This window comes from Garra rufa, chromosome 16 (genome assembly GCF_049309525.1).
Source record: "Garra rufa chromosome 16, GarRuf1.0, whole genome shotgun sequence".
Lineage (NCBI taxonomy): Eukaryota > Metazoa > Chordata > Actinopteri > Cypriniformes > Cyprinidae > Garra > Garra rufa.
The window spans coordinates 30181848-30195990 of NC_133376.1; the positions used below are offsets into that span (position 1 = coordinate 30181848).

The window sequence follows — 14143 nt, forward strand, 5'->3', positions numbered from 1 at the left end:
CAAAATGTGTGACATTCATTAACACCAATGCAGAGACGTCACAGCGTGATTATTTATGATCAAAAACACCTCTCTGTTCCTCTCACTTCCTATCAGCTAGCAGACACATTCCAATCCAGCCCAACACAATGAGGAATGAGTGGAAATCACTTCATGAATTATCTATTTGGAATGAAATCGTTGATTGTGTGTTTGATTGAGTCATTTTGTCAGTGATTACTGGAAACGCTTTAAAGAATCATGCTAAAATTGCTTTTTACTTCAAAAAGATCAAAATGATTAGCACATATTTCTCAGATGACTTGAAATTCTGTAAAATGGCGTCTGGATGAAGCTGTGCAACCTCAAACTCCTGCAGAGTATATTTTGATGCTTCCTGCTCAGACATACTTTCTGGTTGGTCATTGAAAACTGCAATCGAAACATGAGACTATTAGTCAGCTTTTATTTAGAAAGGATCCCAAAAAATAAACAAGTTGGCACACATTCATTTACAAAATGGTAGAGAGAGCGGTTCTTAAAATTACATGGCCTTGTTCAACTAATATTAAGTATATAATGACAAAACCAAACGTCTTAACCAGTCTCCCAGTCTAGTATGAAAGACTGAGGAGAGAAAGAAGAACAAAAATCATACAAAAATGTACATAACTGTGAACATTTTGTGAGTTTACAAATGTACTCTCACTTTTAGGGACATCTTTGTTTTTTAATCTTGGCTTATTGCAATATAAGTGTTAACCGTTACAGTTGCAATTGCTTTTATAGGAAATAGTCATAGTACCTGCGATATAATAAACTGTGAACTATTATCATTATCAAACAAATTGTTCTCTCGTGGTAGGTTTCCTAAATACTGAATATTAAGCATAGATGTTTTGGCCTGTAAATGATGCTTGGAATACAAATTAAAGATGCAGAGTGAAAATGTAAAAGCCATATTGTGGTCTGAATTTGAAAATTGCTATAAAGTAAAAACAAAACAAAAAAACAAATTTAAATGAAAACCCTTGATAAATCACTGTGTATACCATCCAACTGTACATTTAGTAACAAAACTTACAGAATGTATTGACTACATTCACATTGATGACAGATTAATATATGACTATATTTATCAATAATTTTGGCACACTTAATTATTTGGCATTTTTAACAGAGCATTTTGTTGACGTGTATGCTTCTATTCATTTCACAGCAAAACATATGCAATAATACAATAGGTACTTTTTTTTTAAACATTTTCCTTTTTTATGTTCATATTGTAAACACTTTATCTTTTTTTTAATATAATAACCGCTACCCTGATTTTCTTGATAAACAAAGAAAAAAAAAAAAATACAAACAGATCCTCGAAACCAAACAAGTTGATGAAAGTAAGAGAACGTAACTGCGGCACCCACTTTTCAAACAGATTTCAAATGTCAAGCATTGCTAGATATTTCATATTAACACCAAAATGTTAATGGATATATCAGAAGAGAGGACTAATAAATTACAAGATAAGCAACATATTTGGCATTAAAATGTGAAACTAGTAGCTAAGCTCTTAAAAGTATGTCGAGATTATGATTTACAGCTTGAATTAACTGGTATGTAAGCAGGTTTATTTAAAAGCCATTTCTGTGAAAATACATAAAAATAGTTTTTCATAGAGATTTTTTTGTTGGTTTTATTAATAAAAAGACATTTCACATCCTGAAGCAGACAATGGTAAAGTGTGCTTGAGCCGAAATAGACATCAGAACGGCGTCAGCTACGAAAACAGACAGACTTTATTAACTTCTCTCTTTCCCGCGAAGAGCTTCAAGTTTGTCGTCAAAAATATCCGTTACAGGGGGTAGATGTCGTCGGCTCGCTAAGCGAGTGTCTTTGTGTCGGTCGGCGTATTTCCAATAGAAGAGTGCGTCTTTTGTTATAAAGGGCCAAGGAAGGATTATGTCTCTGTGACATCAAAACGAGGCCTCCGTCCTCCATTCAGGCGAGAGATAGGGGGAGAGAGCGACAGGAAAGAGAATAGAACGCGCTCTATTGAAAACCATTGTGTAAGGCACTCGGCAGGTTCTTATCCATCAGGAGAGATCAGTCAGACTGACGTTCATTCCCACACCAGGTCTAACAAAGGGCACCGCATGTACTGCTTTGGGGAACTCAGGACTCATCACACGTCCATTCTCGCCAGTACTCCCAGTAATAGACAGTCTCGCTTTGCTCCTCATAGCGTCTGAAAAGGTCACCTGGAACACACGCGCACAAACGCGAACGAAGAAACAAACATTCACGCACGCACACACCAAACAGAGAGACGAAGGACAGTTAGACAGTATCCCGCAAATGAGCTTCAAGCTTATTTTTAAAATGTTGAAAATGCAGACGTGAGTTGGATGTGATGGGAGAACATCAAAAATGAGGAGCAAAGTTACAGGCAAACACCATTTAGAAAATAATATCGCAAGCAGGAAATGAGGGAGATTGTTTTGGAAGCTTGTTTCGGTCATATAAAATAAAAATGCTTTTTTTCTCACAGTTCTGACTTTTTTTTGTAATTCTAAGTTTACATCTCACAATTCTTTTTTTTTTTCTGGTAATTGCACATTTATATTCTCACAGTTTGGACTTTTCTTCCATCTAGGGCCAAACATCTTGCAATTCTGACTTTTTTGTAATTCTGAGTTTATATATCAAATTTACAAGTTATAAACTTGTAATTCTAAGATTACATCTAACAATTCTTTTTTTCTGTAATTTAGATTTTACATCTGCTTTTAGATTTTACATCATCTAATTCTGACTTTTTTGCCACAATTGTAAGTTTTCTGAGTTTATATCTTGAATTGTTTCCCCCCCCCTTGTAATAGATTGCAATTTATCCTCAGTTCAGACTTTTATTTCACTAGGTCTTAACATCTCACAATTCTGACTTTCTTCTTGCAATTCTAAGTTTATATCATCTCAAATTTGTAAGTTATAAACTTGTAACTCTGAGTTTGTCTCGCTATTTTTTCTTGTAATTTCAAGTTTATTTCTCACAGTTTGGACTTTTCTTTTACTAAGTCTTAACATCTTGCAATTCTGACATTTTTTGTGTAATTCTGAGTTTACAGTTCTCAAATTGGCATGTTATAAACTTATAATTCTCAGTTTGTATCTCGCTATTTTTTTCTTGAAATTCTGAGTTCATATATCAGATTTACAAGTTATAAACTTGTTTACATCTCACAATTATTATTATTTTTCTTGTAAATGCAAATTTATATTCTCACAGTTTGGACTTTTCTTCCACTAGGTCTTAACATCTTGCATCTAAACATCTAATTTTCTTGAGTTTATATATCACAATTCTGACTTTTTTTCTTCACAAGCTTATATCTTGTAATTTTAAGTTATAAGTTATAACTATATATAAGTTATAACTTATTATATAAGTTTATAATTCTGAGTTTACATCTTGATTTGTTTTCCCCCCCTTGTAATAGATTGTAATTTATTCTCAGTTCAGACTTTTATTTCACTAGGTCTTAACATCTCACAATTCTGACTTTCTTCTTGCAATTCTAAGTCTCGCTATTTTTTCTTGTAATTTCAAGTTTATTTCTTACAGTTTGGACTTTTCTTTTACTAAGTCTTAACATCTTGCAAATCTGACATTTTTCATGTAATTCTACAGTTCTGAAATTGGCATGTTATAAACTTATAATTCTCAGTTTGTATCTTTACAAATTGCAAGTTTATATTCTCACAGTTTTGCCTTCACAGTTTCTTTCACCAGGTCTTAACATCTTGCAATTATGAGGTTTTTCGTTCTCATATGACATTATCCCCCGGTTTCACAGACAAGGCTTAAGCCTAGTCCTAGACTAAAATGTAAGTCTGAGCTGTTTCAACTGAAAGAAAATTGCACTGATTGATCTTAAAATATATCAGTGCCTTTGTTTTGTCTCAAGAAGCACACCAGTAATGTTTTTTTCTAAGCATGTTTATAAAAATTACTTAAATGTCCTAATTGAACTATGACCTAATCCTGGTTTAGGCTAAGCCCTGTCTGTGAAACCGGGCCTATGAGTTTATATCTCACACTTCCGAGTTGTTTTCTAATAATTCTGACCTTTTTTTTCTTAGGGCTGTTTTTATCTTGTAATTTAAATTTTTTTTTTTTTTTTCTAAATTTGGACTATTCTTTCACTAGTTCTTAACATCTTAAGTTTATATCTCAAATTTGCTAGTTCTAAATTTGTCATTCTGCAACATTACATGTTGCAATTCTTTTCTTTTTTTTCTTATAATTGCAAGATTATAATCTCACAGTTTTTGACTTTTCTTCAACTGGGTCTTAAAATGTTGCAATTATGACTTTTTTTCTTGCAATTCTAAGCTTGTATCTCACAATTCTGCAATAAACTCGTAATTTAGTCTGTGGTGCAAATAAGCTTCCATAGGGATGGGTGATTCAACAACAGTCATACATGACAATGTGAGGTTGACGAAACAAATCACACGAGATGTACAAAAAACTTTTCTCTCTAATATATGTGCAGTGGGCTGAGAGAAAGGAAGTTTTTTTTTCCACTAGGAACACCAGTACATACGATCAAGCTTACGGTCCAAATCTCCTCATTCAATAGAACATTCAGGGAATGGAACAGATGAAAGCCAAAAGAAGCGTGCACGAGGACAGACTAGAATGACGGCCGCGTATCCTACCCCCTTAAATTTTTACACTTTCGATCCCATATACGTTGTACCCTTCCTTATAAGTGGCAAAATTCTGTGAATTCTGCGAGGAAGTGGGATTAATATTCTGTGCATTCTTTGCCACCTTCATGCGCTTGGCCTCGGCTCGGGACTTGTAACAGAACTCGACCAGGGCCACCAGCATGGCCAAGCCCAAGCCGCCCACTAGGATGTAGAAGACCCCAGCCACATTGCTCAGGCTGAGAGCGCTGGTCTTCTCCTGTAAATGCATACGAGACACGGGTCAGCGGTCAGGGAAAGTACAGGATCTCAGTAATAAGCATTCACACTGTATGCATAAATAACAATATATTTAAGTGGCAGTTTTACGTCTATGTGGATACAAATGCACAGCTCAGGACAGTAATGCTAAAACAATAATTGTACTAAGTAGAATGCGCTGCCGGTTAATGTGCCCTTGAAGCAATGCAATGGGGGCATTCAACAATTCTGCTTGAATGGGATGGATTTACTAAAGCCTTTAGCATTGGCTTGAAAATTATATACAAAACCCAACATTGTGGTTTAAAATCACAGCTCTTACAGTCCTGCATGCTAATGGCTGTAGTAAATATTATTTCTTTGTTGAATTCACAGTTATAGCAGGGGTTAATGTGCTATGCTTAGCTGTGATATGAATTACACTCGTGTAAGAAAGCCTACAGGACCATTTAAAGGGATGCTCAAGAGAGGCATCTGGATGGAAGGCATAGCATTAGACACAAGGAAGCAGATGACAGGCATTGTGGGTAAAAGGCAGGAGTTTAACACACAAATACACATCTACAGAAAAGTCTTTGGGCGACAGGGGCTGTCATTTAGATATTCTTTTCGAAATATTAGTGTACTGTACTGTGCACAAAATGACCACGCATAAAACACACAACACATAGACAGATATAAAGCTTACTTCTGTGAAAATGAACAATTCTTTCAAATACCTTAAGGATCCTGGGATTATTTCATTGTTTGATTAACAATTTAACCACCTTTAAAAAAGCATTTTGTTGAAATTTGTATGTGTAACCATATGCAGTTAGGTCGATTCAGTCAAGCTAAATATGTTTGACTTGAATAAAACCTGTTACCACATTTTTAGGTTACCCGAAAAAAGTTTGTCCAATAGTAGCAATAAATTGGGGTTCCAAAATTACAATTATAAGAAAAATGTAGTACTAAATACTATGGAGGCCCGTTTCTACTACTGAATAAAAATAAAAGAAGGTCATTTTTATTTCACAGTTCTGACTTTTTCAATCATTCATTCATTGAATTGCATAATATAAATTTGCAATTCTGAATTTGATATAAACTCGCAATTGCAAATTATAAAACAGAGTTACGAGATATGAACTTGCAGTTCTGACTTTGTTTCTTACAAATGCGAGTTTGAATCTCGCAATTCTGACTTTTTTGTCACAACTGTTTATATCTTGCTAATCTGGCTTTTTTTCTCAGAACTGTGAGATATAAACTCACAATTGCGAGTTAAAAATCAGAATTGAGATATAAACTCGCAGTTCTGACTTTTTTCTTGCAAATACGAGATTGTATCTAGCAATTCTGACTTTTCTCACAATTGTGAGTTTTTATCTTGCGAATCTGACTATTTTTCTTAGAACTGTAAGATATAAACTCGCAATTGCAAGTTATAAAATCAGAATTGTGAAATAAACCCGCAGTTCGAACATTTTTCTTTACTTTTTTGTAAAATTGTAAAACAAAAAACACAATTGCAAGTTATAAAGTCCAATTCTGCCGGGGGAAAAGACTGATATATTCTCATAATTGTTAGTTTATATTTCACAATTCTGACTTAACTCGCTATTGAGTGCTAGATTTAAAATTCTGAGGAAAAGACACAATTGCTAGACATGAACTTGTAATTTTGAGAAAAAAAGCCAGAATTGTGAGTTTATATCTTGCAATTCTGACTTTATTTCTCAGAATTACAACTTTAAACTTTGCAATTCAGTTTTTTTTTTCTCACAATTGCAGGTTTATATCACTCAATACTGACTTTATAACTCACAACTCCAAGTTTGCATCACTCAATTCTGAGAAAAAAATGTCAGAATTGCGAGATGTAAACTCACAATTGTGAGGTAAAAAAAATTGCAGTTACCTTTTTCATTTTTTAGTTAGTAGTGAAAATGGGCTTCCAGTAAATACACCTAAATTGATCAACCACTAATCTGAATATTGCCTATGGTGGATATGACCCTGAAGTTGAGGTTGCACTTTGATTCTATTGCTTTAAAAACAACCTATGCTACGTTGCAAAGAGTTTTGTTTTGTATACCCATTTTTCTTATATTCTAAAAGTGCAAACATGGCAAAGCATGATGTATCAGGTTTCACATACTGTACATAACGATATTTCAGTAAGCACCAAAACAAGGCACACCAACACCAATACGACAATTGACAAAACACAACCAAACAGCTTAACACACAATGAACACAAGGACATTTAAGAATCTTGGACACCCTTGTAGATGGTCCTACAAATGACCTGAGAGAAATCATGTTCATACTTGAACAATTTGAAGTCTTTCGTTGTATGTGCTGGATATGAATGTCTGAGAACTGCTATTCTAAACTTGGCACAGCTCAGGCCTGCAAGTAATAGCAGGATCTGTGATTCTCAGATTTGAGAAGCTGGAAGGAGACCACTGGTTGTGTTACAGATATTACAAAAAGTGCGTATGACTGAAGTGGCATGCATTACTTTTTAATCATCAGTGGATGGTACCAGATATTAGTAGCTCTGCAGGCATTAGTCATAGAATCTCACCAAGGCATCTCATGCTTGTCTGTGCATTGTCTGACTAATTTTTTTCTTTTTTTTTAATGATTACTTTTTTCAGTCATTATTGTTTAAATATGGGTTATTCCCACTAATCAAAAGTGTGCTTGATCACATAGAACCTGCAGCGACTAACCTTACTTCCAGAGTCCTTGGCTCCACATTCACCTTTATCGTACCACCATTTGTTTTTCAGCTTGTCTAAGGTGCCTTGCTCACTGAGTTTCAATACTGCAAGGTTTACTGGCGTTCTTCACGTGGGAAATAACATAAATAACATTATCAATGTTATTTTATGTTATTATTACATCACACTTTCTCTTAGAGATCACCTTTTCTCTCCTCTTTTCTTTATTGCCGTAGCGATTATGACGTTGATGCGCCATTTGGCCTAAGCAAATGCAAGTTTTGCAGAGCCAAATGTGCATTAACGTATCGCCTGAAGTAAGCAGCAAGGGCAACAGCGATGTGTGCTCGCACACGATGACCAATCAGAGAGTTTCTGGTGGTTTTGTTTATGTGTGTGTCCTCTAACAATGGTTAACAATGCTTAACCTGTCAGTGTTGTGGAAAATGTCGGCCTTTGGACTTGGATCCTGTGCTGTTTTGCTGCTTACTTGAGTGTTGCATTGAGTTACCCATCACTTTGCTCTCTGGGGCTGACCTTGGAATCACCTCCCCCGCTGCCGCACTCTCCCTTGTCGTACCACCATTTGTTTTTCAATTTGTCCAACAGGCCTTGTTCATTCAGTTTTAGTACTGCGAGGTTAACCGCATTTCTTGAAACGATAAAACATAACTTGTAAGACAGGGTGAGCCAACTTAGCAATTGTCAATGGTCCTCTTTCAAACCTGATGACTGCTTTCCTCTTTTTCAGCATTTTAACATATAAGAAAAAATCAAGATATCTCCTCCCTTTCAAAAAATGAAGCTGCTATATATAAATTAGCTGAGTTTAACTGAAGAAAGTGGCTCAGAGTGCCGTGAATAGAATAGTTTAACGCAGTACTCACATCCATAACTAATAGCAGTGGCCTGCAAGTAACATTACTAGAAGAAGGACAGCAGAACAGCAATAAAAATTGGTTATATCTTCATCATACATAATTCAATCTTCTCCTAAGGCCCACCCACCCAGCTCCTAAATCTACTGGTTTCTGTTCACAGGAGGAGGAGAAACTGAATCCCACTAAATGAAGACTGTCTCTAATAAGGCTGAGAGATAGCAATATAAAATACATCTCATTCAGATATCAGCATAATAAATGCATTAACATTGGTAAACCCAAGCAGTGCCACCTATGACATGAATATGGCTAAATTTTGTTTGGTCGGCCAAATTGGTTTCAAAGCACATCTTTGTTAATGTTCTTTAATGAAAAATGTGTACTGCAAGGGTTTGGTAAAAAACATTTCAGAAATCACATTATTACAAATAAGCAAAGACAGCAATAATTAATGAATATAGAAAAATGAGAGACATGATAGGAGAGGATATTAGGCAGAACCTTGAAACATTCAAAAGACAAAAAACAAGACAACTTTTGAAAAAGACAATCTCAAATATATAAATCTATAAATTAGCTTTTGTTAAACTTGAATTTAAAGCATCTAATATAATGTATATCTGTAAAATGTAAAGCGGCATTTAAATATATAATGTATATAAAATAAGCTTTAAATATATCATTAATGTAAATATTAAAAAATATAAATCTAATAAATAATTTGGTATTTTTTTCAATATGCAAAAAAATCTGCATGATAAATACTTTTCGTATTTTTTTTTTTAAATAGATTTTTTTTTTTTATCAATTTTTTTTTTGGCTCTAATGTATCCGGCTACCACAGCTATCTCTTTTATACAAACCAGGACACATGAGCACAGCTACATCAGGGTAGGTGGGATACTATAACAACATTGGACACATTGTTATACTATTCCACCCACCTTAATGAGGATCCTTTGGGGGTGGCGATGCCGTAGCCTTTGGAGTCCAGGTTCCCTCCGACCTTCATAGTGTCACAGGGTTTGCGCTGCTCGATGTACTCGTTCATGGTGGACTCCAGGAGGTATGCATACTTCCCCTTGGACTTCCTCACCCGCATAACACCTTCTGCTGTCGTCTTAACAAACACAGAGGGCTCTGCGCTTTTCATGTATGTCCACATTTTGTCGAAAAGAGCAATTTTGGAACGCTGGAAAAGAAAAACGATGTTTGAATTAATAGAAACTCTTTAAAATCTCTAACAGCAGTTAAGGTATTTTCAGTTTACTGTAACTACAATCAGCAATTCAGCCTGGGATTTATGCAAATGCAAAATTAAAGAAAAAGTAGACCTATGGATTAAGGATTACAGAGAGAAAAAAGACTCTTACCCTAAAAAACTCTTTTGTTGAGCCAGAATCTAAAGTTCCGTAAGCAATCTCTGTTTGCTTTGCTAAGTCCTCCGCACTTTCGATTGGAGACACCATCCTCTCCACTGTTAGGAAGGCAGCCAAGTTAGCCGTATAGGATGAAATTATGATCAGGGTGAAAAACCACCAGACTCCACCAACTATGCGGCCAGAAAGAGACCTGATGAAAAATGTCCAATGGGAATCATTAGACTTGACAGCATGATCAAAATCTCATTTTCTGCTAATAAACTTCAATAAAAGCGAAATATTTTCAATGTAAATCTGACAAGCAACACAACTGTGAAGTCTTGTATTAACTCAAAGTAGGGATGTAACAATTCACTCAACTCACGATGCGATATGATTTACGATACTGATTTCACAATACGATTTTGTCACAACTTTTTTTTTAAATGAGATTTAAGACAAATTATAAGACAAAGATGTTCTTTTATGCTGCACATTTCTTTGTGAAACTGAAATGTCAAAAAACAAAAACTTTATTTTATTTTAAAACAAATCCTATATCAAATAAATAAATACAAATTAAATAAATCTCTTCATATAAACAAACTAAGGTTTTTCTTTAAATTACAGTCAAGCCCTACCTTGGAAATCCAGAGGTCTTGCGAGAGCACAATTTGAATTGTCTCTGCAAGACACTCTGGCATCGAGCAATGATGCATGTTACTGCAATACGTAAGCAGTTCTGGGAACCAATCAAATCGGTGTATCTGATGTAGGCGGGCCAGAGGCGAGCTAAGCCGATGACGACAGCGCTGCGACGTCCGGAATCATTAACATTGAAAGATGGCTACAGATGAACACCAGTTGTTTGAAACGGCTTTGGCCGCTACGATGAACGAGTTAGACTTGGCTTTTCATATAAAAGAGAGACAGAAAACCGCGCTCGAATCATTCCTTTGCAAGAAGGACGTTTTTGCTGTTTTGCCGACTGGATACGGCAAGAGTTTAATCTATCAGTTAGCTCCGCTGATAGTTAAGCATACGAAGAGGAACAGATCCGAAGCGGGCAATGCCAGATAGCATTCAGCAGTCCCGAGTCCTGGCTGTTAAAAAAGAAGTGGCGATAAATGTTATTGAACAAGGTATACCGGGCCAACCTGATCGGGATTGTGGTGGATGAGGTCCATCTCATTTACAAATGGTAAGAGTCACTTGGTAAACTTACTGTAACGAAAAACTGAACTATTCAATAGTTGTACAGTAGCCTAACCTGAACAGGACGATCTGTCGTCATTAATAGTTATTAATCTTGTCACATTGTTTATGTCATAACATTGAAATCCACTCTTGTATGTTCACCGTCGCTCTAGATACGCCACACCGTGTATTGTTATGATTGGTCGTGGCGTTATCCAATTGCGTGCAGCGAGAGTTTCAAATGCACGCTTGGTGCCGCCCCTCGAGTTAGGCCCTTTTCATTGCTCGATGCCAGACCCTTAATCTTAATGGATTAGGGTCTGGATTTTTCCAGGCTAGTCAAGCCCTCTATGTTAATAAAAAATCCAAACAAAGATGCTGCACATATGCAGCATGAATAGTTTTTGATTTAAATTAAGTCAAAGCAGGGCTGCGCGATAAATCTAATTGAAATTGCAATCACGATTAAGCACTGCTTAGAATACTATGAAATATGTTGCCTCACTCTATGTAAGAAGCCACATCAGCTTACAGAAGGATTTATTTCAAACACTCGACTGACGTTATGAAGTGAGTTTGGAGTAAAAACGTGTTATTTAATGTGGTATTTTCACATGCTTTCAGATGTAGCAGCATTTACTACACTGAGCATTCACTGAGAAGCTATGCAAACACCTGCCATTATCGCAAAACAATAGCTTCGATTTTATTATCGTGTGATTAAATCGTATGTGATAATGAACGTGATATTGCGTAGCTTGTCAGTGAAGTCGGGCTCTGTGTAGTAAATGCTGCTCCACCTGAAAGCACGTGCTCTACTGATTACAGAACTGGATTAACTGACAAAATGCGTTTGACAATCGCCTTATAATTTCTTATTTTAGTTTTGTGAAACTATACTACATAAAACACATCTGAATGAAACAAAAGCAGTATATGAGCTGAATATCAATGCAAATTCACTCTCTGACAGCAGGTGGTGCTTATGGAACAGCGGCAATATAGTGCTTCTTGGTTACTGTTGTAAACAAAGCAGTGTTGTGCTTATGAACACTACTTAAAAGGTCCACTGAAGTGCTTTGAAACCTGCAGCATTTTTCTGTGTTGATGTAATTTCGACCGAAACAGGAAGACAGGGCGGGATTTATCAAGCAGTCCAGTCCCCTTTTTTTAGCCAATAGCATTTTGTTTATATCACAGCTTGGGCTAAAGCCACTGAGCTCGGTAAAGCTGCATTTGACATCGTATTGCAGCCACAATCTCATCCATATTGCTATTAAATATTGCATTCTGTGTAAAATTCAAATGGGTCTAATATGTTTTGTGGTCTGCGTCAATTTGCGTTTATAATCCGCTCTATGCTATCGTGTTTCTGGACCAGAGCAGACTTCACCCGAAATGGAAATATATTTACACTGTCTGAATTGTTCCCTATCCTCTATATAGTGTACTACAAGCCATTCACTGTACCGAAAACACACAAAAAATTCAATTTTGATTTCATTAAGACTTTAATAAGGCTATTTTAATATGCGTTATACAGAGGCAAGATTAAAAGATAATACCATCTAAACTTTTCTAAAGACAGTCAGTTCCCCTCCGAGATACACTAAATCGTCACTTATTTGTATCGATTTTCAGCCGGCTCGAGGTGCTCTGTTACATCCCTACAGAAAAGATATTTATGAGTTGGTGACTAAGGACTTTGAAGTCAACGTAAAGTCTGAACAGATGCTTCACTAATGATTTTAAGGTATTTGTGAAAATAGCTGCTGGGCTAAATTTGCTTCGCCTGCTTAGATGAGTCTATCATGCACAATAAATAACGATCATCTAAATATGTAATTTTTTATGCGAGGTTTGTTTGAGTGTAGTATAGTTATTCATTTCAGCATGGGCAAAAAGACCAAGAAATATCAAGAACAAACCTTGGTGAAATGTCACAGCCCTGTCTCATAAAAGCTCCAAGAGAGAACCAAAGGCTGTTGAAAATCCCAAACTCATTGGTTGATTCGTTGGTCTGTATCTGGCCATCCTCATATTCCTCTGTGTGCCATTCGTATGGACTAAAACGACTGACCAGGAAAAGCACCACGCTTACACCGATGTAGGCAAACACGATACACATCCAGATCTCGTAGGCCAGAGGGTCCAGGAATGAGAAAACACCAGGCTTGGATTTCTGAGGCTTCTTGATCATGATGGAGATGCCCAAACTCATGAATGGCTTTGAGAAGTCGATGACTTCTTCTCTGACTAAAGTGATAGTCAGGGGAGCCACTGCTATGTCAGCTTTCTAAAATGAAAGAGATTCAAAATGTATTTCTCATAGGAAATGTTGATGGTAATAGTTAAACAGAAACTATTATCAATTACGCCCAACTTTCTTACCCCATAAACCAATTCTCCAACCATTCCATTCCAGATCTTCGTCTCTGCATCTCTGGCTCCATATTTGCCATCTCCTACTATTTTCAGCTGATATTTAAATCCACAGTGTTTTGCTATTTCAGCTGCCAGGTCCACACAGTACCCCTCATATCTTTCATTATCCACAAAAAGGTCAGCATTCTTCTTTAGCATTACATACGGCGCTTCCTGAAAAGGACAGCAGGGAACACCTTGTCAAGGAGCTGTGCTTTACTACAGAGCACATATTTCAACAATACAGGATAATAGTATGGAAAACCACAGCTGAGACCTACTAGAATAGTGGTGACGATCACAGTCTTGTTTTCCAGCCCCATTGTATCGTTTGGGAAGAGATCAGACTTTGTCACAACCATCTTATCAACTTCATTCCAATAGCCAATCTGAAAAAAGAGAAGCATTTGTGAGTAACTTGTAATGCTCATGATGTGAAATGTGACCCTGTACCACAAAACCATAAGGGTCCATTTTCTTTAAATTGAGATTCATACATCATCTGAAAGCTGAATGAATAAGCTTTTCATTGATGCACTGATGTGTGGTTTGTTAGAATAGGATAATATTTGGTCGAAATACAAAAAAAAATCGAAATACTGAGAAAAAATGA

The 14143-nt window shown here is 36.1% G+C and overlaps 1 protein-coding gene across 5 annotated transcripts in view; it reads right to left on the reverse strand.

Moving 5' to 3' along the window:
* Nucleotides 1–428: 428 nt before the first annotated feature.
* The window catches only part of gria2b (glutamate receptor, ionotropic, AMPA 2b), a 50742-nt gene continuing 37027 nt past the window's right edge, over nucleotides 429–14143 (reverse strand). Inside the window, exons 9-16 of one of the 5 annotated variants that reach the window (XM_073820865.1) lie at nucleotides 13812–13919; nucleotides 13498–13704; nucleotides 13035–13402; nucleotides 9922–10120; nucleotides 9493–9740; nucleotides 8205–8319; nucleotides 4736–4951; nucleotides 429–2237 (exon numbers count right to left, since the gene is read on the reverse strand). In XM_073820865.1, coding sequence (XP_073676966.1) covers nucleotides 2073–2237; nucleotides 4736–4951; nucleotides 8205–8319; nucleotides 9493–9740; nucleotides 9922–10120; nucleotides 13035–13402; nucleotides 13498–13704; nucleotides 13812–13919 — 1626 coding nt within the window. In that variant the 3' untranslated portion in view covers nucleotides 429–2072. Of the gene's footprint in view, nucleotides 2238–4701; nucleotides 4952–7676; nucleotides 7792–8204; nucleotides 8320–9492; nucleotides 9741–9921; nucleotides 10121–13034; nucleotides 13403–13497; nucleotides 13705–13811; nucleotides 13920–14143 lie in introns of all 5 variants that reach the window. The other 4 variants (XM_073820862.1, XM_073820861.1, XM_073820864.1 and 1 more) reach the window with 4 other exon arrangements.